Source organism: Elephantulus edwardii, unplaced genomic scaffold (genome assembly GCF_000299155.1).
Source record: "Elephantulus edwardii isolate Elephantulus edwardi_28Jun2011 unplaced genomic scaffold, EleEdw1.0 scaffold00135, whole genome shotgun sequence".
Lineage (NCBI taxonomy): Eukaryota > Metazoa > Chordata > Mammalia > Macroscelidea > Macroscelididae > Elephantulus > Elephantulus edwardii.
Window position 1 is genome coordinate 8,937,553 of NW_006399885.1, and position 25,032 is coordinate 8,962,584.

Sequence of the window (25,032 nt, forward strand, 5' to 3'; positions counted from 1 at the left end):
ATTTCAATTTTTGCCTTTTTATTTTAATTGGTTCTGTTATGATGTTGCCCATTTTATCTTTTTATTCAAATTATTTGTGCATTTTCCTTTGTTTTGCTAGTAGTTCGTTGATTTTATTGACCTTTTCAGAGATCCACTCCTGGTTTTGTTGCGGGTTCAATAGTTTTTCTGTTTTCTATTTTATTTATTTCTGCTCTAATTTTTATAATTTTAGGGTTTTTAGAGGGTGCTGGGTTTTCTTGATGTTCTTTTTCAATTTTTTTGAGATACTGCGTCAGAGAGTCAATGGTCATTTTCCCCCAACTTTTGATTGTTTGCTTGTTGCTATAAATTGACCTCTGATTACTATTTTGGCTGTTTACCAAATGTTTTGGTAAGTGGTATTTTCCTTTTCATTTATTTCAAGGAACTATTTAATTTCATTTTTTATTTCTTCTAGTACCCAGTCACGTTGAACCAAGATGTTGTTCAGCTTCCAAATGAATGGGTTTTCTTCTCCTCTATCTTCTTGTTATTAATTTCTAATTTTGTAGCATAGTGGTCTGAGAAGATGCTTTGTATTATTTCTATGTTTCTTAATTTATTAATGCTTGCCTTGTGACCTAAAATGGGTCTGTTCTGGAGAATGTTCTATGCACATTGGAGAAGATGTCTTTTTTTTGGTACATTAACCCATAAATATCTATGAGATCAAGTTGGTTTTTGTGTGGTTTAATTCTTGAGCATCTTTGTTGAGTTTTTTTTTCTGGGAATTCTGTCTTTTCTTGAGAGGGGTGCATTGAAGTCTCCAACAATTAGATAGCTGTTGTTATGTTCTCTCGAGTCACTTGTCACTCATTGTGATCCTATGTACAACAGCCCTAAACCCTGCTCTGTTCTATACCAGTTTCACTGTCTCCGACACACCTACCCTGATTACCCCAGTCACTGAATCAGTCCACCTCATAGAGGGTCTTCCCCTCCTGTGCTGTCCCTCAGCACTCTCAAGCATGATGTCCCTCTCCAAGGGCTGGTCCCTTCTTGCAACATGTCCACAGTATGTCAAACAAAGCCTCAGAATCCTTGCCTCCAGGAGCAGCCCGGTTTAACCCTCTCTGGGATGAACCTGTTTGTTTTCTTAGCAGTCCATGTACATTCAATACTCTTCTCCAGCACCACAGCTCAAAGGCATCAACTCTCCTTCTGTCCTCCCTAGTCATTGTCCAATTCTCTGACGCATAATAACTATTGCAGAGACCATGGCCTCTATCAAGTGCACCTTAGTCTCCACAGTGACACCATTGCTCTTTAGCACTTTGACGAGGTCCCTGTCAGCAGACTTTCCCATCACAATATGTCTTTTAATTTCCTGGCTGTTGGTGCTAAGACTGTTGATGGTGGAGCCAAACAAACTAAAGCCGTGAACAATCTCAATCTCTTCACCATCCATCCAGATGCTGCCAATTGGTCCAATGGTGAGAATCTTTGTCTTCTTGATATTGAGCCTCAATCCATATTAAAGGCTGCAATCCTTGACCCTCTGCAGTAAGCATTTCAGAGCCTCCTCAGTTTCAGCAAGCAGGGTTGTATCATCTGCATAACACAGATTGTTGATGGATCTTCCACTAATCCTGATGCCACACTTCTCCTCATAGATAATCCTGATGTCACACTTTTCCTCCTGGATAATTTGTTCTGCATATAGGTTGAAAAGGTATGGAGATAAGATACATCCCTTGTATACACTCTTCCCAATTTTGAACCAAGCAGTGTTTCCTTGCTGTGTTGTGACAACTGCCTTTTGGTGCAAGTATAGGTTTCACATTAGCACTATCAAGTGTTCTGGGAGGATTCCCATTCTTCTCAGAGTCAGCCACAGTTTGTTATGAACCACACAGTCAAACCCCTTTGCATAATCAGTGAAACACAGATAGACATTCCCCTGGTATTTCCTGCTTCCAGTAAGATCCATCTAACATTAGCTATAATATTCCTAGTTACCACGACCCCTTCTAAACCCAACCTGGACTTCTGGTAGTTTTCTGCTGATGTGCTTTTCTAGTCGTTTTTGGATAATCTTCGGCAGAACCTTGCTTGCATATGAAATCAATGCTATTGCTCTATAATTTCTACACTCTGTTGAGTTCCCCTTCTTTGGAATGGGAACTAATACAGATCTCTTCCAGTCAGTTGGCTGGGTGGTTGTTCTCCAGGTTTCTTGGCACAACTTGGTGAGCACATCCAGGGCGGCATCTGTCAACATCAGTTGGTATTATAATAGTGTTGTCTACTTCCTTTTTCAGTTTTATGTTTGTTTTATATATTTTGTAGGTCTTTCATTTCATGCACCGATATTTATTGTTCTTTTTTTAATGATTTATAGTTTTATTGAACATCATCAAACTGAACAAATGACAGAAAGATGGAGAGAGCCCCAAGTTATATAACTTTTGACTATGCATATGTAGTTTTTAAATCCAGTTACAAAACGGGGACCTCATTTCTTGTGAAAAATGAGACGATGAAAAATATAAAGGGGAAAAAATCAAAATCAGCCATACTTTTACCTCTCAGAGATGAACCCAGTTAATAGTTTGATGTATTTCCTTCCAGTCTTTTTTTTTTTACTTTTTTTTTTTAAGCATTATGTAGTGACCTTCCTTGTTTGTTGTGATGCTATTCCACTGAAGTTTATTTTATCATTGATTAATATCACTACTCTTGCTTTTTGCTGGTTGCCATTTGCTTGGTATTTTCCCCTCACCCTTTTATTTTTAGTTTTTCTTTATCTTAATTTTTCAGTGTCTCTTATAGACAGCATATTGAAGGATTTTGTTTTTTCATCCAATTTGCCACTGTTTTTCTCTTCAGTGGTGCATTCAAACAGTTCACATTCAGTGTGATTATTGAGGGGCAAGTTTTATTGCTATCATTTTGTTGAGTTCTTTTTGGTGGTGTTGCAAGTTACTTTAGTCTATCCTGCTTTCTGTGGCACCTCTGTGAGAATGACATCTCTCAGTGTTTCCTGCATTGCTGATCTTGTTTATACAAACTTCCTTAGGTTCTGTTTTTCTGGGAATATCTTGATCTCTCCTTCATATTTGATGGACAGTTTCACTGGGTACAATATCCTTGATTGACTGTTGTGTTCCTTGAGTTTTTGATATATTTCATTCTACTATCTTCTTGCTCACATGGTTTCTCCTGAGAAATCAGCACTTAATCTTTTCTGCTCTCGATTATAGGTTACTCTTTGTTTCTCCCTCACTGCTTTCAGAGTTCTCTCCTTATCTTTGCTTTTGGCAAGTTTGACTATAATATGCCTTGGTATTATTGTTTTGGGGTCTATTCTGTATGGTGCTTGCTCAGCTTCTATATATTCTTATTCTTCATTATGCCTGCGAAATTTTTCTCTATTAATTCTTCCACAACTTTTTGGTACATTTACTTGCTTGTTCCTGTGATGACAATTTTATCTTCTGTTTTGCTGGTTCTGTGTTGTGTCTCTTCAACTTTGCTCATAAGCCTCTCCATCATATTGACAGCATCTGAAACATTGGACCTCACATTTTAGATTGTGGTTTCTTGTTTTCCCCATGCCACTAATGCCTTGTTTGTTTTATCTGCATTGTTCTGGATTGTTTTTTTAAGCTCTTCCTGGTTTTTGGTTGCAGTGTCCTGTAATTCTTCAAGTTTCTCTTTTACATATTGAGAATATTCAATCATTGTTCTTTTAAATTCTGTGTCAGAAAGTTCTATCAGACTTTGTGGGTTCAGGATATCCATTGATACTATATAACCTTTTTGGGGTGACATCTGCTTTGCACTTATTTAGGGATGTGGGCTAGCCTGCTTCTTTTGTGACATTGCTGTTGTAGAGTTTTTCATGCCTGAGGTGAAGATAGATTCTTGATCTGAAGACACTGGTCTAAAAATCATTGTGGCAGCTATCCTACTTGTGTTTCTCTCTGAACTTCTGATTCAATGCAAGTTTCCATTTAGGGCCTGTGAGAGCAGCCTCTTGTAGCTAAGTCAGATTAAGGTGCTCTAGATTAAAGGCCAGTTGATTGACTGGATATCAGGGGTATGCAGCTGAATGGGGGGGCAGGGCAGGCACGGGTGGGTGGGGCAGCCACATGTGAGGACCTCACTCAGATTCCAGCTGTCCGGGTGTGCTCGCTCGGGATCCCTACTCAAATTCCAGCTGTCTGTCTTTCCTCTAGAGGCTCTCACTCAGCGGCCCTTGCCCAGCGGGCCCCTCTGGGGTGGGGCCCTTGGTTCATAGGGGCTTCAGAAAACTCATTCAAATTCCCTCTGATCTGCTTGCTCCTGGTGGCTTGGCAGGGCACAAGAAAACTCAGTGAAACTTCTACCAACCTGCTTGCTTCTGGCAGGTCGTCAGGGTTTAAGAAAATTCAATCCAGTTCCCACTGACATGCTCGTTCCTGGCAGTTTGGCGGAGCCCAAGAAAACTCAAATTCCTACTGACCTGCTTACTCCTGAAGGGTTGATGGGGCTTAAGAAAACTCATTCAGATTCCACTGACCTGCTCTCTCTTGCTGGGTTGGTGGGCCTTAAGAAAACAGACATTTTCCCACTGACCTGCTTGCTTCTGGCAGGTGGGTCCCATAGCACCTGGTGGCTTACACCGGGGCCTGCAGCTCACTGCTCCTGTGGCTCCCAAACTAATTATTTTAATAAAAGTTCTGATACAAATCCCTACTGTCCATGTAGCACCATATCGGTCTCTGTGCACCACGTCGGTCTTTCTGGTTGCCTGTTTCTATGCAGCTTGCCAATCCTCCAGCTCCTTATGCTGTTTCCTCTGCTGCCACTATCTTGATTCTCTTCCCACGTCTGTTGTTGTTCTGTGCTATTGAGTTGGAACTGACTCATAGATGACCCACCAGAGAATTTGCATATGCTGTTCATTGCACGGGAGGAGACTGCCCTTCCCATCTCTGGTCACTGTGAGTTTGTGTAATTTAAAAAAGAATAAAGAATTTGTGAAGCAGGGGATACGTAGATAAGTCTAGAGGACATTATACTGAATAAAACAAGGCAGCCACAGGGCAATATTATAGAAAACTGCCATTATCCAAAGAGAAAAACAAGTTTACAAATTGGTGACATTTTGCTTTCTAGCCTGGCATGTTACTCTCTGGAGCACCAGAGCTTCTTTACAGACTTTTATTTAGTCTGCCTGCTCACAGATAGTATTTTATAGAATCATCCATGCTGTGAGCTAGGGGTGATAGCTAAACCCTGACGACTTGATCTGGACTGGACTTTGCTTATGGATGAAGGCATTCAAAGTTTCCAAATTGATCAGGGAATTTTTCAGTAAAGGGCCATCCATGTTCCCTCAGAGTGATGATTTGATAGGGATGGGCAAATCAGAAATTGGCTATCTATAAGGGGGATATTAACATGAGGTATGCTTTCACAAATGGAGTTAATAGTAAGATGATTGTTGTTTTTATTAAGTACTGTTGAGTTGTAGATGACTACTAGTAAGATGATGGTAAGGGGTAAAACCCCAAAATATACATGAATGAAATAGAGTGTAAATATAAAACATAGTATTACATGCATAAAACGTGTTTATGAATATTAAAAATATTAATGAATTTAAAAAATTAGAGCCTTGAAAACTTGATGGGTGAATTGGAATATGTTGTAATCACACATCCTCGGACAAATAAGCTCAAACTTATTCTGGAAAGATCAACAAGCCTCAGAAACCCAGTGGAATGTCACTTTGAGTTGCAATTGAGTCAACAGCAGTAGGTTTAGGTATTTTGAATGATAAGATCACGAAGATTCCTGGTAAGTGAAGATTCCAAGGGTGAATCTCATTGACTAAAACTGTGGCACTTGCACTGTTTTTATCAAATAAGGAAACTAAGTCTGCACACAAGCTGAGATGTGCCGATGAGCATTCACTCTGACTTTTCTGTCTGCAGGGGGAGTCATGCCTTTGGTGAAGAGGAGTATTGAGCCCCGGCACCTGTGCCGGGGAGCGCTGCCTGAGGGGATCACCAGTGAGCTGGAGTGTGTCACCAACAGCACACTGGCCGCCATCATACGGCAGCTCAGCAGCCTGAGTGAGTCTTCTCATTCTGGGATTTATTCAGCTCTTTTTTTCAGGGGAGGGTCACCATGAATCTGAACAGACCTATTTTTAATGGACTTGTTCAGCTCTTCTTTTCAGAGAGTGGTCCCCTCCCACAAAGATTTACAGTCTCAGGGGATCGAGGAGGGGGAGCACCATGAGTCTGAACAGATCTGTCTTTAATGGACTTGGTTTTTTGGTTTGATGACTTTTCATTCCTTTTATTATTAGAAAACAGACTTAAATTCATCCATTATGCACTTGTCCAAATAAGACAGCTTTAAAGAAAAGAGTCCCTCTCCTTGTTAGCCAGTGTGAAATTCATTGTCACATTCTCCCTGGGCTTTTTGAGACCTAGTTGTGTAGGTTAAAATTTACTCTTAAAATTGATCAGTTCTGAAATAATCCGACAGGGTGAGACATTATATTTTGAAAGAGTTGCTAATTTGAAGAAAAAGAAAAGCTTACTAAAGTGCAGATCCCCCTGTTGTTCTTAGAGTCACTGTGAGTGGGACCAGAAATGACCCACATTGTTCCTTGGAGGCAAGAATTATGAAACTCCATATTTTGGCATGTTGTCGGGAGGGTCTAGGCCTTGGAGAGGGACATCATGCTCAGAAGGATGAAGGGATAGTGCAGGCGAGGAAAGGGCCTAGATAAAATGGATTGACACAGTGACTGTGACAATGGGGCCAGCTATGTCAGAGGGGGAGAGGTTGGCTCAGAACAAGGCAAAGTTCAGAGCCAACATAGGGTTACTATGAGTTGTAGTCAACTTGAGGCACATAACAAAAACATACATAGCATCATGTCTGTGTAAATAGACTCATGGAGAGCACAGGAGCTCTTGTAGCTTTGTATATAAAGCATTCAGCTACTAACCAAAAGGTTAGTGGTTCGAACCCACTCTTTACTGCTCAGGAGAAAGATGAGGCAGCCTACTTCTGTGAAGATGACAGTGTTGGAAACCCTGTGGGGTGTCTTCTGTCCTGCTGGGCGGCTGTGAATCAGGACTGTCTCGATAGCAGTGGGTTTGTGGACAGAAGGAAGAAAGCTTTCTATTATTGTAATCTACAACATTTAAACAAAACATCCAAGGAATATGTCATTTTTTTAAAAGACCTAAATGTGCATAGAAATGCTTTCTTCTTTAAAGCTTTTTGAAGTTGGATTATTTACCCCCGAATTTTTTAATTTCCACTAGGTTCTTCTCTTCTCACTCCATCCCACTCCTGAGTTTGGGCAGCTTAAGTTGCGTTTGGGTGACAGATTTTCACAGTTGAAATTTTCAGACGTTCATAATAACTAGAAAATCCTCCATGAAATTTCATATACTGGTAGCCTCAGCCTGGAATAATGCTTTTTGTTGTTCCCATCCCCTCAAATAAAGCTCAAATACTTTATCTTATAAAGCAAAGACTATCAAGAAGTACCTTCTTTGTATTATATTGATTGATTTTTAATAAATTATAATTATAGTCATTGGCAAAAGTATTAGCTAGTTGAAACTGTCTTGAAAAGTGTGTTTTTAAAGGATTACTTCTTGGATCTAAACTAGTTACTATTGATTTTTGTTGGTGGTTGTTGACTGACTGTAATTACCAGAAGATCACTTGTAGGCTATCAAAGGATGCAGCATTTCTGCTTGTTTCCTTATACTTCTGCTAGAATGCTTTGCTGCTGTTGTTGTGGGCTGTCAAGTTGATTTCTGTTCATACCTTAGTCTCTTATTTCCCTGCCTGAAGGGTCTATTGGCATGAAGTATAAGTGATGAAAACCAACATAAACTGTTAAAACTCCAGTAATCAAGCTGTATGTTGTGCTATGATTTTTATCGTAACGTATCAGATGTGTTTATGGTGCCTGCTGTCTACAGCCTCTTCTAAATAAAACTGCCCACGCAGTTTCATACCATGGTCTCCACTTGTGGCTGACAGAATAACTCCCCCACTGAAACACGCCCACGTCCTGATGGTCAGATCCTCTGGCTGTGCTCTCTTATAAGCTAAGATGGGTTCAAGATTGGTAATCAGCTAACTAAGGAGCCCCAGAGGTGTTAACAGTGAAGGCCTTAGCTACTAACTAACTAAAAGTTGGTAGTTCAAGTCCACCTAGCAGCTCTATGGAAGAGCTGGTGCTTAGCTCCCATAAAGATCATGGCCTAGAAAGCCCATGGGTCAGTTTTACTGTGTCACGTGTGTCACCCTGAGTCAGAATTAGCTCACTGGCACCCAGCAGCAATAGTTTGCTGACCTTAACAGAAGGAGGAGGTTGTGGATTATTAGGAGGGCCCAGTGAAGTCAGAGCAGCCTTTCACTGTGGAGGAAAGAGGCAGAAGCAGCAATGTCTGCTGGAGATGGTGAAGGTGTTGGGAGGGGAGGCCACCAGTGGAGCCACTGAGTGTGTGGTAGTTTGTTACAATTGAAATGGGAAAGGAATGCACACTATCAGGCCTGAGCTAGTATGCTGCCTAATCCATTCTAGCCTCATGACTAAAGAGCTTCACTAAAGAGCTGTCAGTCCACAGCAAGGCAGCCCCAATGACTGTCCATCCTGGAGAGGAGGAATAGCAGTGAAGTGTGTATGTATATATTTTCAAGGAAATAGAACCAACACAGTTGCTTAAGGAGACTGATAACTCCTAAACCCCCATGATCAGGTAGCAGACTAGGGGTGTTGTCTGACACACCTGGCTAAAGGGACAGAAAAGTCCAGGGTCTTCAGGTGGCCGGTTGCTGGCTTATATCCCAAGAACTGCAGGTGAGATGACCAAATGAATTCAGGAGAACAAGGATTGGAAGGAACCATCTTGGCGAGAACTTCCATATATATTGGGTGCAGATTCAACTCCAAGGAGACTGCTCTTTCAGTGGATTGACTGCTCACATCTGATCACAAAGAGAAGGATGATGGCATAGTGTGGACCTCACTACTGAGAACCCTGACCACACCAGGTTGACAGTTAAATCAGCCGTCACTCTGGGAAGCTTTAAAGTAGTGCGGTACTGCTCACTGGCCGGGAAAAACACTGTGATAGATTCAGTGCACCTGGGCTGAGCAGAGGGCCTAGCCCAGTGAGATTTTTCCCTGAGATAGTGGATTGGATAGCATATTGTGGCATCTCTTGCTGAAATGTCATCCAGGACACATGAAACCAGATAGCCACCTTCAGGCTCAGGCCCTGGAGGGGTGGCACTCAGGAAGAAATACAGGAAGCCTGTGCTGGCAAAAGGCAAAATAAGGAGGTGTGCAGGGCAGGAGGGGGTAGGGGACAGCCAGATGGCACAAGCAGCTGGCCAGATGGCACGAAACACAGGCAGGCCACATTTTATGAGCTTCGTGTGACTTCACTGTGCTTCATGGCCTTTATCACAAAAGAAAGGTTTGTGTAAACTCTGCTTCAAGCAGATCTGTTTACACACTTTGTATCTGTAACATTTGGTAATTACTTAGAATTTTGAACTCTTTGAAATGCTGTAACACATCTGAGGTGCTCTGGGAGGCTACCAGCCCGAAGGCTATGTATCTCCATCAGTTTGAATCCACCAGCCACTCTGAGAAAGAAAGATAGGCAGTCTCGTCCTCTTGGAATTTATAGCCCTGGAAACCCGGGAGCTCTGGTAGCTTAGTGGCAGGAAGCTGCGCTGCAGGGAAGCATGCTATTTGAATCCACCAGCTGCTTTGCAGGAAGAGGCTGGGCAATCTCCTCCCGCCATTAACTGCCTCTGAAAACCCACCAGAGGGTTGGCTATGGGTTGGTTTCGACTCCACAGTGCACAACAACAACAGTGGGTCAAAGCACTTACTAGCATTGAGTTTGAGTTTGATTGCACACCCCACAGAAAGACTATAGTAGAGGTATTAATGCAGCTTTTCTATGCTCTGGAAAGCCAAACTAGCCCGGAAGCTCAATTCAGTGTGGTAGTCATTGAACTGAATTGGCAGCGTTGTCAAGGTATGCCTTCATTTTCCAACTCCAGCCCAAGACAGCCCCTGGATGTCCTCCGTGTCATCTCCTCTTCTTCAGTTCCTTGAGTGTGCATGGTATCCCCACACATCTCAAAAGCTTTAGCAGTGGAGAAGCACAGTGATAGATATCTTAAGAGCTATCATTTTAGAAAACTAGGACTATTTACTGATGTTGGAATAACAGTTAATTGATTGTCAGCAATTTGTTTATTAGTGAAGGTGGAAATTACCAAACACTGTCATTAATATCACTTGCAAGTAAAATCTTGCTGAAAATGATTCAGAAAACTTGTAGGAGGGTAATGTTGGCATGGAACCGCCAGAAATTCAAGCTGAATTTAGAAGAGGCTGTAGCAACAGGGATATCTGTGCTGATGTCAGATGGATCTTTACTGAAAACAGAATACCACAAGGATGTTTTCTTATGTTTTATTGGCTATGCAGAGGCATTTGACTGTGTGGACCATCACAAATTATGACTAATACTGAAAAGAATGGGAATCCCAGAACACTTAGTTTGCTAATATGTAACTTGTATCTTGACCAAGAAACTATTATTCAAATAAGAACAAGTGAACATTGCATGATTTAAAGTCGGGAAAGGCGTGTATTAGGACTGTATCCTTTCGCCATACATAATCTGTATATCTGTACACTGAACAAATAATTTGAGAAGCTGGACTTTATGAAGAATAATATGGCATCAGGATTCAAGGAAGAGTCATCAGCAGCCTAAAATTATGCAGATGATACAGCCTTGTTTGCTGAAAGTGCAGAGGACTTAAACACTTGATGCAAAAGATCAAAGACTACAGACAGTAATATGCTGTTGTATCTCAGCATCTGGAAAGCAAAAATTCTCACCACTGGATCAGTAGGCAGCATCATGATAGATGGGGAAAGATTGAATTGTCAACAATTTCATTTTACTTGGAGTCAAAATCAACACTTGTGGCTAACAGAAGTCAAGAACTTAAAAAAAAAAAGCTAGATTGGAGAAACCTGCTATCTAGGACTGCTCCAAAGGTTTAAAGAGCAACGATGTTGGTTTAAAGACTAAGGTGCATCCATTGCAGCCAAGTTCTTTTTAGTTACTACTTATGTATCTGAAAGTTGGGTTGTTGTTAAGTGCTTTTGAGTTGTAGGCGACTCATAGCGACCCTACGAAGGAGAGTCCTCGATGCTTGGGTGCCTTTCATCCTCTCTCCAGGTTCATAGGGTTTCCGGAGGCAAGCTATTATGGAAGTGGATGCCACTCCTCCTTCCAAGCTTGTTTTAATCGGGGAGCTCCACCCCACTCTCTGTCCACATTGGGTAGCCAACCATTAACACATTTGACACACCAGTGTCACGGTGTTCAGCCTCACAGCAACCAAAAGTGAACCGAAAGTTGGGTAGTGAATAAAAATTACAGAAAAAGAATAGATACCTTTGAGTTGAGATGTTGGAGAAGAGTACTGAACATCCCATGGACTAACAAAAGAACAAACACGTCTGTCTTGGAGGAAAAGTGCAGCCAGAGTCCTCCTCAGAGGCAAGCAAAGATGGCAAAACTTTGTCTCACTCACTTTGGCCATGCTGTCAGGAGGGGTCAGGTAGAGGGACAGAGAGAGAGAAGGGAGGACCCCCAACAAGATGAGTCGGCACAGTGACTCTAGGGTGAGATTTCCGATCTGTTGTACATAGGGTTGCTGTGAGTTGTAGTTGACTTGATGGCATCTAACACCACCACCACCACTCACTTCCCTATTTGCTACCATGTATGGTAAATAAAACCTTTTCATGAACCTACTTGGACATTAAGGTATGTATAAATTGACTTTAGCATAATATATAAAGGAAGCCAGACACACACGTTACTGTAATTTGTGACAAAAAAAATATTGACAGAAACTTGACAGTCTTCTTCTAAAAAGCAACCAGTGAAACACATGGAGCACAGTGGTCCTTTGCCTGTGATTATCGCCTTAAGGATCTTCTTCTCTGTTGCTGACCTTAAAATTTTCCAAGCATAATGTCTTTCTTCACGGGCTGGCCCCTCTGGATAACATGCCCAAGTATGTGAGGTGAAATTTCACCATTCTTTCTTCTAAGAAGCACTCTGGCTGCACTTCTGAGACTGAACTGCTTGTTTGTTTGACAGTCCGTTGTATATATAATATTCTTTGCCAACATGTTGTTGTTGTTGTTGTTGTTATCGTCAGGTGCTGTCGAATCAAGTACGATCCATAGCGACCTTATGAACAACATACCTGAATCCTGTCCTGTCCTGCGCCGTCCTCACCCTTCCTGACACACTAGAGCTCATGCGACAGTCACTGTGTCAGTCCACTTGGTTGAGTCTTTCTCTCCTTCATCAGCTCACCACTTTTCCAAGCATCATATCTTTCTTCAAGGAATAGCCCCTGCTAGCAACATACCCAAAGTATGTGAGGCAAAGCCTCATCATCTTTGATTCCAAAGAGCACTCTGGCTGCATCTTCTCCAAGACCTATTTTTTTTGATCTTTAGGCCATTCATAGGCTGTTCAGTACTCTTCTCCAACACCACAGCTTAAAGACATTAAATCTTTTGTCATCTTTCTTCATAGTCCAGCTCTCATCTGCTTAGCAAGTGATTGGAAAGACCATGGCCTGAATCAGATGCACCTTGATCCTCAAAGTGACATGATTACTCCTCAGTAATTTGGAGACATCCCTAATGTAGACTTTCCCAATGCAATATATCTCCTGATTTACTGATTGCTGGTACCAAAGGTATTGATGGTGGATCTTAGTAAGTTGAAGTTGTTGATAGTTTCAGAGTTTTCTCGATTTATCATGATGCTGCCTATAGGTCCATTGGTAAGAATCTTTGTTTTCTTGATGTTAAGATGCAATCCATATCAAAAAGCTGTATTATTTGATCTTCTACAACAAGTGCTTCATGTCCTCCTCACTTTCAGCAAGCAAAGTTGTGTCATCTGCATTTGACTTTGTAGATCTCAATAAGTTATGGCTAATATTGAGAGGAATGGAAATTCAAGAACACTTAATTGTGTTCAAGCAAAATTTGTATCTAGACAACACTCTTGGTACCAGCAGCAGGAAATAAAAAGACTAATTGCATTGGAAAAGTCGGCTGTTGGAGACCTCTCCAACATACTGAAGAGCAGCAATGTCAGTTTGGAAACTAAGGTGCACCTGATCCAGGCCCTAGTCCTTGCAGTCACTTGCTATGCATCAGAAAGCTGAACACACACAATGACTAGGGATAAAAGAAGGAGAAATGATGCCTTTGAGCTGTGGTGCTAGAGAAGAGTATTGAGTATACCATCGGCTGCTAGGAAAACAAACAGGTTCATCGTAGAGAGGGTGAAACCAGCCTGCTCCTTGGAGGCAAAATTCTGAAGCTTTGTCTGACATGTTTTGGACATGTTGCAAGGAGGGACCAGTCCTTGGAGGGGGATGTCATACTACTTGGGAGGGTAGAGGAACAGTACAAGAGAGGAAGACCCTCGATGAGATGGATTGGCTCAGTGATTGGGGTAATGGCTGTAGGTATTTCAGAGACAATAAGATGGGCACAGGATAGAGCAGGGGTTAGGGTAGTTGTACATGGGGTCGCTATCAACAGCACATAACAATAACAACAACAACTTATTGTCTGAACAGAGCAAGGGATCACTGCATAGTTTAAAATCAAGAGATATACATGAGGGATGTATCCTTTCTTTGTACCTGTTCATTCTGTATGCTGAGAAAATAATTCAAGAAGTTGGACTTTTTATGAAGAAGAATGTGGCATCAGGATTTGAAGACATCTTATCAGTAACCTTTGAGTTGTGGTGAGTACTGAATATCTCATGGATTGCCGAAAGAACAATTATGTCTTGAGGGAAGTACAGCTAGAGTGCTTTTTAGAGGCAAAAACAGTGAAGCTTCTTTCATGCTTCAGACATGTAGCTAGGGAAGGCTATTCATTGGAGAGGGATATCATGCTTGGGGTCAAGAGAAGGAGAGGCAGACAGACCCCTAATGAGATGGATTAACACAGTGACTTGAACAATGGGCTTGAGTGTTTCAGAGATGGTGAGGGTAGCACAGCATAGGGCGGCATGGTTAAGGTAGCTTTTCAAAGGCTCACTATGAGTCGTACTTAACTTGACAGCACCTAACAACAATAACACTGTTTTGTACAGATGACACAGCCTTGCTTGCTATGACTGAAGATGACTTGAAACACTTGCTGCAGAAAATCAATGACTACAAACTTCAATATACATTACATCTCAACATCAAGAATACAGAAATCTCACCACAGGGCCTGTAGGCAACATCATGATAGATGGAGAAAAGATTGAAGTTGTCAATGATTTCATCTCACTTGGATCCACAGTTAATACCCTTTGTACCGGCAGTCAGGAAATTGAAAGATGTGTTGCGCTGGAAAGATCTGCTGTCAAGGATATCCCTAAGGTATTAAGGAGCAAAGATGTCAGTTTCAAAGCTAATGTGCACCTGATTCAAGTCATTGCCTTTAAGTTACTTACTGTGTAAAATTGACAATGACTGACTCAAACAGTGACTAAGGATGAGTAAGAATGACAGAAGAATCATTGATGCCTTTCAGTTGTCGTGTTGGAGACTTATACTGAATATCCCATAGAATGCCAAGTGAACAAATACTTCTAAGGGGGCTCCTTAGAGGCAAGGATGGTGAAACTTCTTTATACATACTTGGAGTATGTTGTTAGGAGAAGCCAGTCTTTGTAAAAGGACATCATACTTGGAAAGGTCTAGGTTCAGTGAAAGAGGAGAAGGCCGTCAAAAAGATGATTGACACTGTGACTGTAAGAATGGGCTTGAATATATGAGGGGTGAGGAGGAAGGTACAAGATAGGACAAGGTACAGTTCTGTTCATAGAGTCAGAATGAGTCATAGTCAACATGACGGCACCAGGCAGCAACACAGACTAGAATGATCCCTCTCAATCCATTCTATTACTTGCTGTCTTAGTTCTCTTGTGCTGCTGTAACAGAGATATCACAAAGAAAAGTATATTCTCTCACATTCTAGGAGGCTAGATTTCCAAATTCATGGCACTAGCTAAGAGAGGAAGTGCTCTCTGTGGTCTCAGGAAGGTACTTATCTAAGAATCTGTGGGATTCTCGGTCCTGGAGATGAGGCTTTCCACGTGTCTTGGCATCAGTCTTTCCCTGGGTTGCTTTCCAGCACAGGGACCCTGGGTCCAAAGGATGCCCTCTGATCCCAACTCTTCTTTCTTAGTCTTGGCTCCCTGTTAAATCTCTTTTACAGTTCACAAGAAATTGATTCAGAATTCAGCCAAACTTTTAGAGTGTATCTTGCCTCATTAGCATACCTCTCTTTAATCCTGCTTCAGAACACAGTATAATTATTTAGATCATAAAATGAAGAGTAATTACAAAATATTGAGAATCATAGCCTGAATTGCTACATAGATTAGGGGAGGATGCAATTAGTCCATAGTTCCTGCCCATCCTCCTTCACTCCTGTGACTCCTTTATACCCCAGTCTCTGCAGCTGAAACTTATTTTCAGATACAGAAGCAGATTCATGGTACAGAGTTATCTTAACTTCCTGTAAATGAGCCAGAGAGAGGCTAGACATTGTCTACAAATAGCATCTTAGAGAAATCTCAAAGAAAATAGGCTGGATTGGTATCAGCATTGACTCTAGTCTAACTACAACCTGAGTACTAGAGACCTGGCCTGGGGGATTTGCTGAGATAATCCAGGATGCCCAGTTCTCACAGAAGGCAAACCCAGTCATTGAATCCGTTCTGACTCATGGAGTCCTTTCATCCAGTGTCTAGGGTTGTAAATCTTAATGGGAGGAAATTGTCTCATCCTTCTTCCTTAGAATGACCAGTGGATTTGAACTACCATCTTTTCTATGTGTCTAATACATAATTGGCACCAACTCCTAAGTATGGTAAAGGAAGGAAAATCAGTCAGCAGACTAGAAGCAGCTTCCAGGAAGGGGACCAGCCAGAAAGGCCCTGATTGGCCAAATCCAGGTCTTGAGAATGATTTTGCATAATCCAGCAAGATAATCTACTCCTAGCTACTTATTTCACCTCTGACCATCCCTGCAATTCTTTATTTTTTTAAAGCAAGTAACTGGTTGCCGCAGAGCTGACCAAGACCCATGACGACCACGAGTGTGAGAGTAGACCTGTGTTCCATGGTTCTGCAGGAGTTGTCACCTTTAGAAAGTAGAGCACCATGCCTTTATTTTTGATGTATTTCTGTGTGTACTTGAACCATCAACCTTTGGTTAACAGCTGACCACGTAACTGTTGTGCTACCCAGGAGGCCTCATTCTGTATTGCTTTTGGGAAATCTCTAGGTTGAAGGAAGGAGTTCTGGTAGCCTAATAAGTGAAGAATTGACCTGTCAACCCACAGGCATGAGGTTCAAATCCATCAGCAGCTCTTTGAGAGAACAGTCGGCCAACTTCAGAAAGCCAACAGAGGGCGACTCTGAGTCAGAACCTACTTGACAGTGGTGGCCTTTATAGTGTCATGTTTTTTTCCCAGCAGTCACTCTCCTGTTGATGTTGTCACGTGCCATCAAGTTGGAACCGACTCCTAGCTGACCCTCCAGCGACTTTTCAGAGGCTGTGAATCCCATGGAAGGATTTACAGTCTTTCTCCCTCAGAACAGCTGGTAGATTCAAACCTTCTGCCTCTAGGTTGGGAGTGCAGCTCTTTACTACTCAGCCCTCAGAGCTACATACCACCTCAAATTAGATACTTGACTTCAAGTGCCATAATTTTTGTTGAGTTAGATTTTAATGAGACATTTTAGAGAACTAAAAGCTTTGTACAGAGATTTATTAATCACTAGTGTTGAACTACCATGGAGATACTTCCTGGCAGAGAGGTACCATGATCACAAAGGTGGTTTTCCCAGGGTGAGACTCATCCATTGTACTGTGGATGTGCTGGCCCCTGCAATTTCCCCAAATGTGGGAAATTCGACTGCATAATTTATGGTAGTGGGGACCATGTTCCTGCATTACCCTGTAAAATAAATACAAAAATAAGAAATAAAAGAAACTGTCATAGAAATGAAACCAGGGAAATTTCTAACATGAATGGCCTTAAAGAAAAAGGGTCTAAGATGTTTAAAAGCTTAATCCAGTGTAATATTTCAGTCACTTCATAGCTTTTTAATTTGTTTCTCTCTCCTCCCTTAATTTACTTCTATCAAGTGAATTCCTCTTTGTGGAGACCCTCCATCATTTTTCAAAGGCTGTAAATCTTTACCAGAAGAGATTGCTCATCTTCTTTCCTGTTGGCTAGAAACACAACGTGCAATGCTCTATTCCAAGAACCACCCCCACCTTTAACATTAAATTCTGCTAACTTCTAATGTGAAGGATTTAGGGAGGTAAAGCCACTTGCTAAAGTAGTTCCAGTTAATAATGTGTTGTTTGGTGTCCCAGGTGGGGAATATGGGTTGGTTGGGTTTGTTTGGTTTTTTTTTTTTTTAAAATAACAGTTTAATATTACAATTACCATTCAGTCAGGGGTGCTTTCTCATCATTACCCTTGATTAATAATTTGAGTGCTCTTGTTCTTATCAGCTAGCTGCTTAATTAAAATGGCAGTATCTTGCAATCAGGTTCCTCCTGATACCATAATATAACTTTAATAAAAATTGCTGCAAAAAGGAGATGGCAGAATTTTGTGCTGAGGATAACGCAGGTTCACTTGAATACCTTGTAGTCTAGTTTTTGCTGATTTTCTTTTGGTTCTTGTGCTAATTGCTGTCTTTCCATTTCCTTTTAAAAAAGCTCCAAAGATGTTGGAAGGATGCCGGAGTTTTAGCAAATCACTTTTTTCTCTGAGGTGTTGGGTTCCATTTGATGGTAATAACTAAACCTAAACCTAAACCCACTGCTGTCAAGCTGATTCTGGTTCATAGCAAAGCTCCTTTGAGTTTCCAAGTTTGTAAATCTTTATACTGAGATGACTATATACCAGTTCTCCATTTGATACTAACAGGATAATATAAGCAATTACAGTGGAGCTTTGGTGGCCAAATTGTAAGGAGCTGCGCTTCCTTCCAATCCAAAGGCATATGGTTCGAATTCACTTACTGTTTCAAGGGAAGAAGATAGCCAGTCTCCTCCTGATTTGCTGCCTCTGAAAACCTGCTGGAGGGTCAGCTGTGGGTCCATTCTGACTTGAAGACATGTTTCAACATAAACAGGCCTGAGAAAGTAGAGGATCAGTGAAAGAGAAGAAGACCTGTGACGAGATGGATTGACACCCGTGACTGCAGCAGTGGCCTTGGGCATCATGAGGATGGTGGAAATCCTCAGGACAGGACATGGTTACAATCTGTTGTTCACAGGCTTGCTATGAGTCATGGTCAACTCTGGAGCACCCAGCAACCAACATAATCAATTAGAGAGTGTAGGAAACTACAAGTGGGGGGGAGACTTTGAAAGTCCATTAATTAGATAAGTATTGGGTAACATTTGCATATGTCTTTGTAATAGTATTTGCAGGCTGTGCTCAACTAACATGTAGTAAATATCCTTCTTTTAATTTTAATTCTTCTAACAAACATTTTAAAATAGCTGAGTAATATTCTTTCCTGTCAGTGTACCTTAGTTTAATCATTGTATGTCTTTGTTTTAATCATGTAGAAAGCTTTCATTTTTTTCTTTATGTTCAAATATAGACTAATTATTGTTGATGGTGTAGTATATAAGGTATTAAAGTGCTAAGTGAAAGGTTAACTGTTCAGATCCACCTCTGGCACTGTGGGAGAAAGATGGGCACTCTTCTCCTCTTAAAATGTATAGCCTTAAAATCCTGATAACAGCTTGGGATAAGTCAGATTTCACTCCACGGCAGTGAATTTGGAATGGGTTTCTTCTCAAAGGCTTTTTACTAATGCTCTGCTACAGACTGTGGATCACGTCAGACTGAATGCTGGATTGACGCTGAATGGACTCTGGTATGCACACTAATGCACTCACTTTATGTAATGGATCAGAAATTGGGAGCTGGAAAGTTCTACTCCCAATAGAAATTTAAGTATTTTTAAGGCATACACTCAGTACATTTTTTTGAATGTTTCAAATAGAAAACATTTTAGCCAAACAGGATGGCTTTGAGAAGTGATGGATAAAACATAATATGCATCAAAAACAAGTCATAAGTCCATTTCCATGCACACTCAGATTGTGGTTAAATATCATTTAAGGTAAGAGATACTGGTATATGTGAACTGTGGTTAATTTTGGGGTGGGGGGAACCAAAACAAACCCACAACAGCATTTAAAAGCTTTGACACATCTAAAGAAAAATACAAACACAGACATTCTCACAGTGAAAGGAAATCCATCAAGAAAGTTAAAAATTAATGTATAATTAGGAAATTGTACAAGTTCATTGAAAACAAGTTTGAGAAGATCTCCCAGATGGCAGAGTCACTGAAAATTCAAGTTCTTTGACAAGCATAATTTACCTTGGATTATGAGAAGTATGTCTTCAAGTGTAGACCTAATTATGAATTGTTTTTTAAAGCCTTGCCTGTTTGAATTCCAGTGTTGCATGATTTAAATGCAGCGTAATTCCAACAACAGAGTTAGAGTGAGTGAAATTGAAATCTCCATTCCTCTCTGTCAGTAAACTTGAGTAGTTTAGTGATAATTATGTGTATTCTTCTTTTATTACTTTTTAGTCTTACAGTAAAGTAAGTTACAGGTATTTTTCTGGTTGTTTGGATTTTGACTTCTCATCTAAAAACTTGGAGGGAAGATGTTAAGGAATTAAGCACTTTTCCCTAAGTTTTTACTGTGCTCATGCTCATATTGAGTACCTGGTCACCACCTACCTGACATAGAATTCACTTTCCTAACGTGCCCCCATGTGGCGCTCACCCTCTGAGTGGGCCTGAACAAAGTACTCACCCTCAGAGCCTGACATGGAACTAATTCTCCGAGCGTGCCCCGACATGGTACTCGTCCTCTGAGTGTGCCCCGATCTGGCGCTTGCCCTTTGAGCATGTCCCAGTGTAATATTCATTCTCAGAGCATTCCCTTTTAGGAAAGCAAACATTCACCATTACTGTTTTAATTATTATTCTATATCTATTATTCAGTATAAAAGGATTTTTTAGAGTGGAACAAGTGGAAATGGGGAAAATGTGTCCCATAATCAAGAAACAAAGCAAATCAGTAAAAGCAGAATTATAGATACCGCAGATTTTTAAATTGACTGAGAAACACTTTACATTTTTGTTGTTTGGTGCTGCTGACTCCACTAAGACTCTAGGTACCTTTCTAACCAACAGTCCTGATCCCTGCTCTGTCCTGTCCCGTCTTCGTCGTTTCTGCCGTGCTCAGTCCCACTGTTGTTGCCATTCTGTCCGTTCATCTTGATGAGGGTTGCCTTTTATTTGCGACCTTTCCCAGCATCATGTCTCTCTCCAAAGACTGATTCCTCCTGACAATGTACCCAAAGTATATTAGACATAATTTCACCATGTCTACCTCTAAGGAGCACCCAGGATAGATTTGTTTGTTCTACTTGTACTTCCTCCAAGAAATGTTTGTATATTCAGTACTCTTTGCCACCATCACAAATTCAAAGGCATATTTCTTTGGCCTTCCTTGTTCACTGTCCAATTTTCAGATGAATATTTAGTGCCTGAGAAGACAGTGGCTTGGTTAAGGCACATCTTAATCTTTAAACTGATGTCTTAATTAACTGATTGCTCTTTAGAACTTTGGAGAGGTTCTTGACAGCAGATTTGTCCAGTGTAATAAGGGTTTGGTTTTTTTTGTTGTTGTTGGTTTTGTGTTTGTTTTTTTTTTTTTATGTATCTTGACTGATGATCACATGGGTGTTTATTACAGATTGAAGTATGCATATGTAAAGCAGTGCAAACAGATGAGGACTATCATCAGAGGAATGAAAAGTATTTTTTAAAAAAATATAGATAGAGTAGGATTGAAAAAGGAGGAATTCACATGATAAACAAGACTAAACACAACAGAAAAAGTGATCATTGAGCATGGGAAGGAGTCAGTAGATATTATCTAGACTGAAGCATCAAGAATAAAAAGAAATGAACTATAAACGGCTGAAGTTAAAACTTGAACTCAAGTTGTTGTTGAGTGAGTCCAATATAAGTCATAGCTGACCCTCCAGTAGGTTTTCAGAGGCTGTAAATTATATAGGAAAGGTTTGCCCTTTTTTCTTGGAGATGCTGGTGCATTTGACCCACCTTCTTTTGCGTTAGCAGTGAAACTCCTTACCCACTAGGCCACCCAAGATCCCTAAAAACGGAAGCAATCATCCAAAACTTGGGTCAAATGCTCAAACACTTGTTGTTTTGTTTTGGTTTTTTTCCTAAAATTTTTTTTATTTATTAATTTTAATGAAAGTTTACAGAGACTTAAGGTTTCCAATCATTCATTGTTGCACTTTTCTCCCTGCCCACCCCGTATCCCCAATTCACTCTTTTCTTGAAAAGAAAAACTCTTTCATTGTTATGCAATTGCTTAAACACTTGTATAGTTGAAGTCCCAGAACTAAAGCTTCATGAGAACAGAAACTTTGGTTGTATGTACTCTTGTGTCTCTGTGGGCGACTAGAGCAGTGCCTGATGTACTTGGTAGATAATTGCTGAATGAAGTGACTATGCTTAATAATCAACGTCCAGCTTGGTTTTCATAAAATGCTTAGAAGTTTCTTCATACTGCTGTAACAAAAAGACCACAAATCGGTGGCTTTGAAGAACAGAAATTTGTTTCCTCACAGTTCAGAAAATTTGGTCCTTCCTCCCGGCATCCCTTGATTCTCCTTGGTGAGCTCCCCATGGCATCTTTTTCTTCTGTCCTATTTCCCTGACTCTGTGTGTGTGCTGCTGTTTATTATTCACAAGTAATTAGGCTTGGGATCAATCTTACACTGATAGAGTTTTATTAATAGGGCAGAGAAAGCCCTGCTTTCAAGTAGGATTACATCCACAGGGCTTAGGATCCACAAACTACCCAATCCATTATAAAATCAGTGTTGTAAGGTGCCAGACCAAGAGAATGAACTGCTGTGTAGTGCATATCACAGCAACTCCATAAGGACAGGGCTGAACTGCCTCACAGAATTTCCAGAGTTCTAATCTTTATGTAAGCCAACTGTGACATCTGTCTCTCATTGGGGTACCTGGTGGGTTTGAACCACTGTCTTTTGTTTCAGGGTAGAGTGCCCCATTTTGAGGTCTTTACTGTACCGTATGTTGCGCACTCACAAAAGTTCTTACAATATAAGCTAGCTAGTTACCTAGTTATCTATCTATCTATCTTTTTAACTTTTTTGGTTTTCTGGATTTTTCACATTTTCTTCCAGAAACATGCATCACTTTTACAATTACAGTGACATTTCACAGAATCAAAGCATAGAATCCTGTGACTTTTACACAATTTGACTGAAAATCAGAAAAATTATTAAAATTGGAATCCTAGCACCATGTGTCTTTGATCAAACCTTAGACTGCTTTTTCCTTTTTTGTTCTTTGCTGTAGGTCCTTGAATCATGAGTCACTTTCATATTAGAAAACCAACCTACCCTTAAAAGGAGGGGGGAAGGATCTGTTGTGCATTGAATTGTGCAACCGCCTAAAAGTTATGTTAATGTTGTAACCCCAAATACCTATGTATAGGATCTTATTTGTGGGTAATGACACCTTTGCAAATGTGACCAAGTTAAGTCATACAGAGTGACTGGAATCCAATTGGGAAGGCAGAAATGAATACAAAGACCAAAGAAGAACTGAGTCTTTATGAATTGGAACCCACTCATTTGTACCTATCATCATTACTTCTGGGTGTTGTTCTTAGTGTGTTCTGTAGTCTCGCTGGCCCCTTAATGTGGTCTTGTTATGAATCCAAGTTTTATGTGTTTTTTTTTTAAATTGTGATTTTAACGGAAGTATACAGAAAAATTGGATTTTTTTCATTAATTTGTTGTTGCACATTTTCCTCCCTACCCCCTAAGTTCACATAAAAAAATATTCATTTATTGTTGCATAATCCCCCCCATACACTTTACTATACAAATCTTATACTGGACTGTTATCATACAAATAATGCCTAATTCTATATTCCTTTTAAACAGTTCTTTCCTTCAACTGTTCCAATGCCATATTCGTGTTTATCCCCTTTTCTTAGTTCTCTCCAACCCCCATGTCAGTTCTGTTTTATAACTTGGGATTATGCGTTAAATTTTGTCATTTTGTGATGGAGATGCTTCACTCAGCATAATGTCCTCCAGGGCCACCCATGTTGTGCAATATTTTATTAGTTTCTTGTCTTTTCAGTGCTGCATAGTATTCCATTGCATGAACATGCCATGCTCTTTTTGTCCACTCATTTGTTGATGGGCACTTGGGTTGCTTTCATCTCTTTGCTATTGTGAATAACACAGCAATAAACATGGATGTGCATGCATCTGTCTTGAGTGGCAGCTCTGGTTTCTTTAGGGTGTATTCCTGAGTTTTTGTCTACATTTTCAGAGGTTTTTTCCTTCCTTTTTTTTTTTTCATCTGCACTTTTAAATTCCGTTGAAAAGCCATACATTATTTTGATGCCTTGGCAGTTTGGTGGCATACTTCTTAGCCTGATGTATTTGGGCACAGTTCATAATGGCACTAATACAGAAGTGGAATCTTTGACAGTGAAGAATAAATAAATCACATTTAACCTCAATATGGTCTCTAATTCAATTCAGAATTAGTTTGTCTATTAATGGCCTTCCTATTGAAAGAGCCTGTGAGGTTCAGCCTTTTAGAGATACTTCTGTTGCCAAAACTGACTACTGTAATTGTAGCATTTTATTTATGTTTTTTTTAGAAAATAAAGTTCTTTCCATTGTCTTATTTTAGTCCCTTGTCAGCTTTCAGCAGCTGGCAGAAGATTAATTAGGCAATATATTTTCCTCACTCTTGCTTTTTAAGAATTGAGAACTTCTAAGAGAGAACATAGTATCAAGGGTGCGTTGGTTTTTTTTTGTTTTGTTTTGAGTAGGCCTAAGAGTTGGGGATGAGGCCCTAGCTGCTCATCCTGGAATTTCAATTACTGTGCATTTAGCAGAGTGGAGAGTTCTGTGCTCAGCCATAGTTGTCGTGTGCCCAGAACTGGTATACCTTTTGCACAAGAGTGCTGTGGAATCCCATCATTCTTCCCACCATTGCTGTCGAGTTGATTCTGATTCATGGTAACTCTCCATTAGTTTTCCAAGGCTGAAGGCTTTATAAGAAGGGACTACCCATTTTTCTCACCAGGAATAGCTGGTGCAGTCAAACTGTTGACCTGTGGCTTAGCAGTCTCACTAGGAATTAGTCCTGTGCCACTAAGGACCCTTCCTTATTCTTAGTGATGTTTATGTTCTTCTTGTTAGTTGCTTTTGAGTGGATTGCAACTCACGGTGACCCTACGTGACAGAGTAGAACTGTCCCAGATGGTTTCCTAGACTGTCATATTTGGGTGCATTCTTTCTTCTTTGGAGATATGGGGTGATTTTTCAATCCATAAAAGCCTTAGAGTTAACAGAGTCTTTCTGCCACCTGAACTCCTTGGTGATATATGTTGTTTTTACATGCCATCGAGTTGCCTGTGACTCATAGTGACCTTGTGTATAACAGCTCTGAAGCCTGCCCAGTCCTGAGCGAGTTACACTGACTCTGACATACCTTCCCCCATTACCCCAGTTACTGTATCCCTCCATCTCATCTGGGGTTTTTCCTCTCTGGCACGTCCCTCCATGCTTCCAAGCATGATGCCCTTCTCCAAGGACCAGACCCTCCTGGCTGTGTGCCCAAATTATGTGTGATGGAACTTCAAAATCCCAGCCTCCAAGGAGAAACATGCCCTCTCCTGGACAGATCTGGTTGTTCATTACTCTTTTTGTGCACCACAACTTA

At 40.7% G+C, this 25,032-nt stretch overlaps 1 protein-coding gene across 1 annotated transcript in view; it reads left to right on the plus strand.

Moving 5' to 3' along the window:
• Positions 1 to 5,953: 5,953 nt before the first annotated feature.
• The window catches only part of WASF3 (WAS protein family, member 3), a 50,895-nt gene continuing 31,816 nt past the window's right edge, over positions 5,954 to 25,032 (plus strand). The window contains exon 1 of the mRNA XM_006894121.1: positions 5,954 to 6,086. Coding sequence (XP_006894183.1) covers positions 5,954 to 6,086 — 133 coding nt within the window. The remainder of the gene's footprint in view (positions 6,087 to 25,032) is intronic.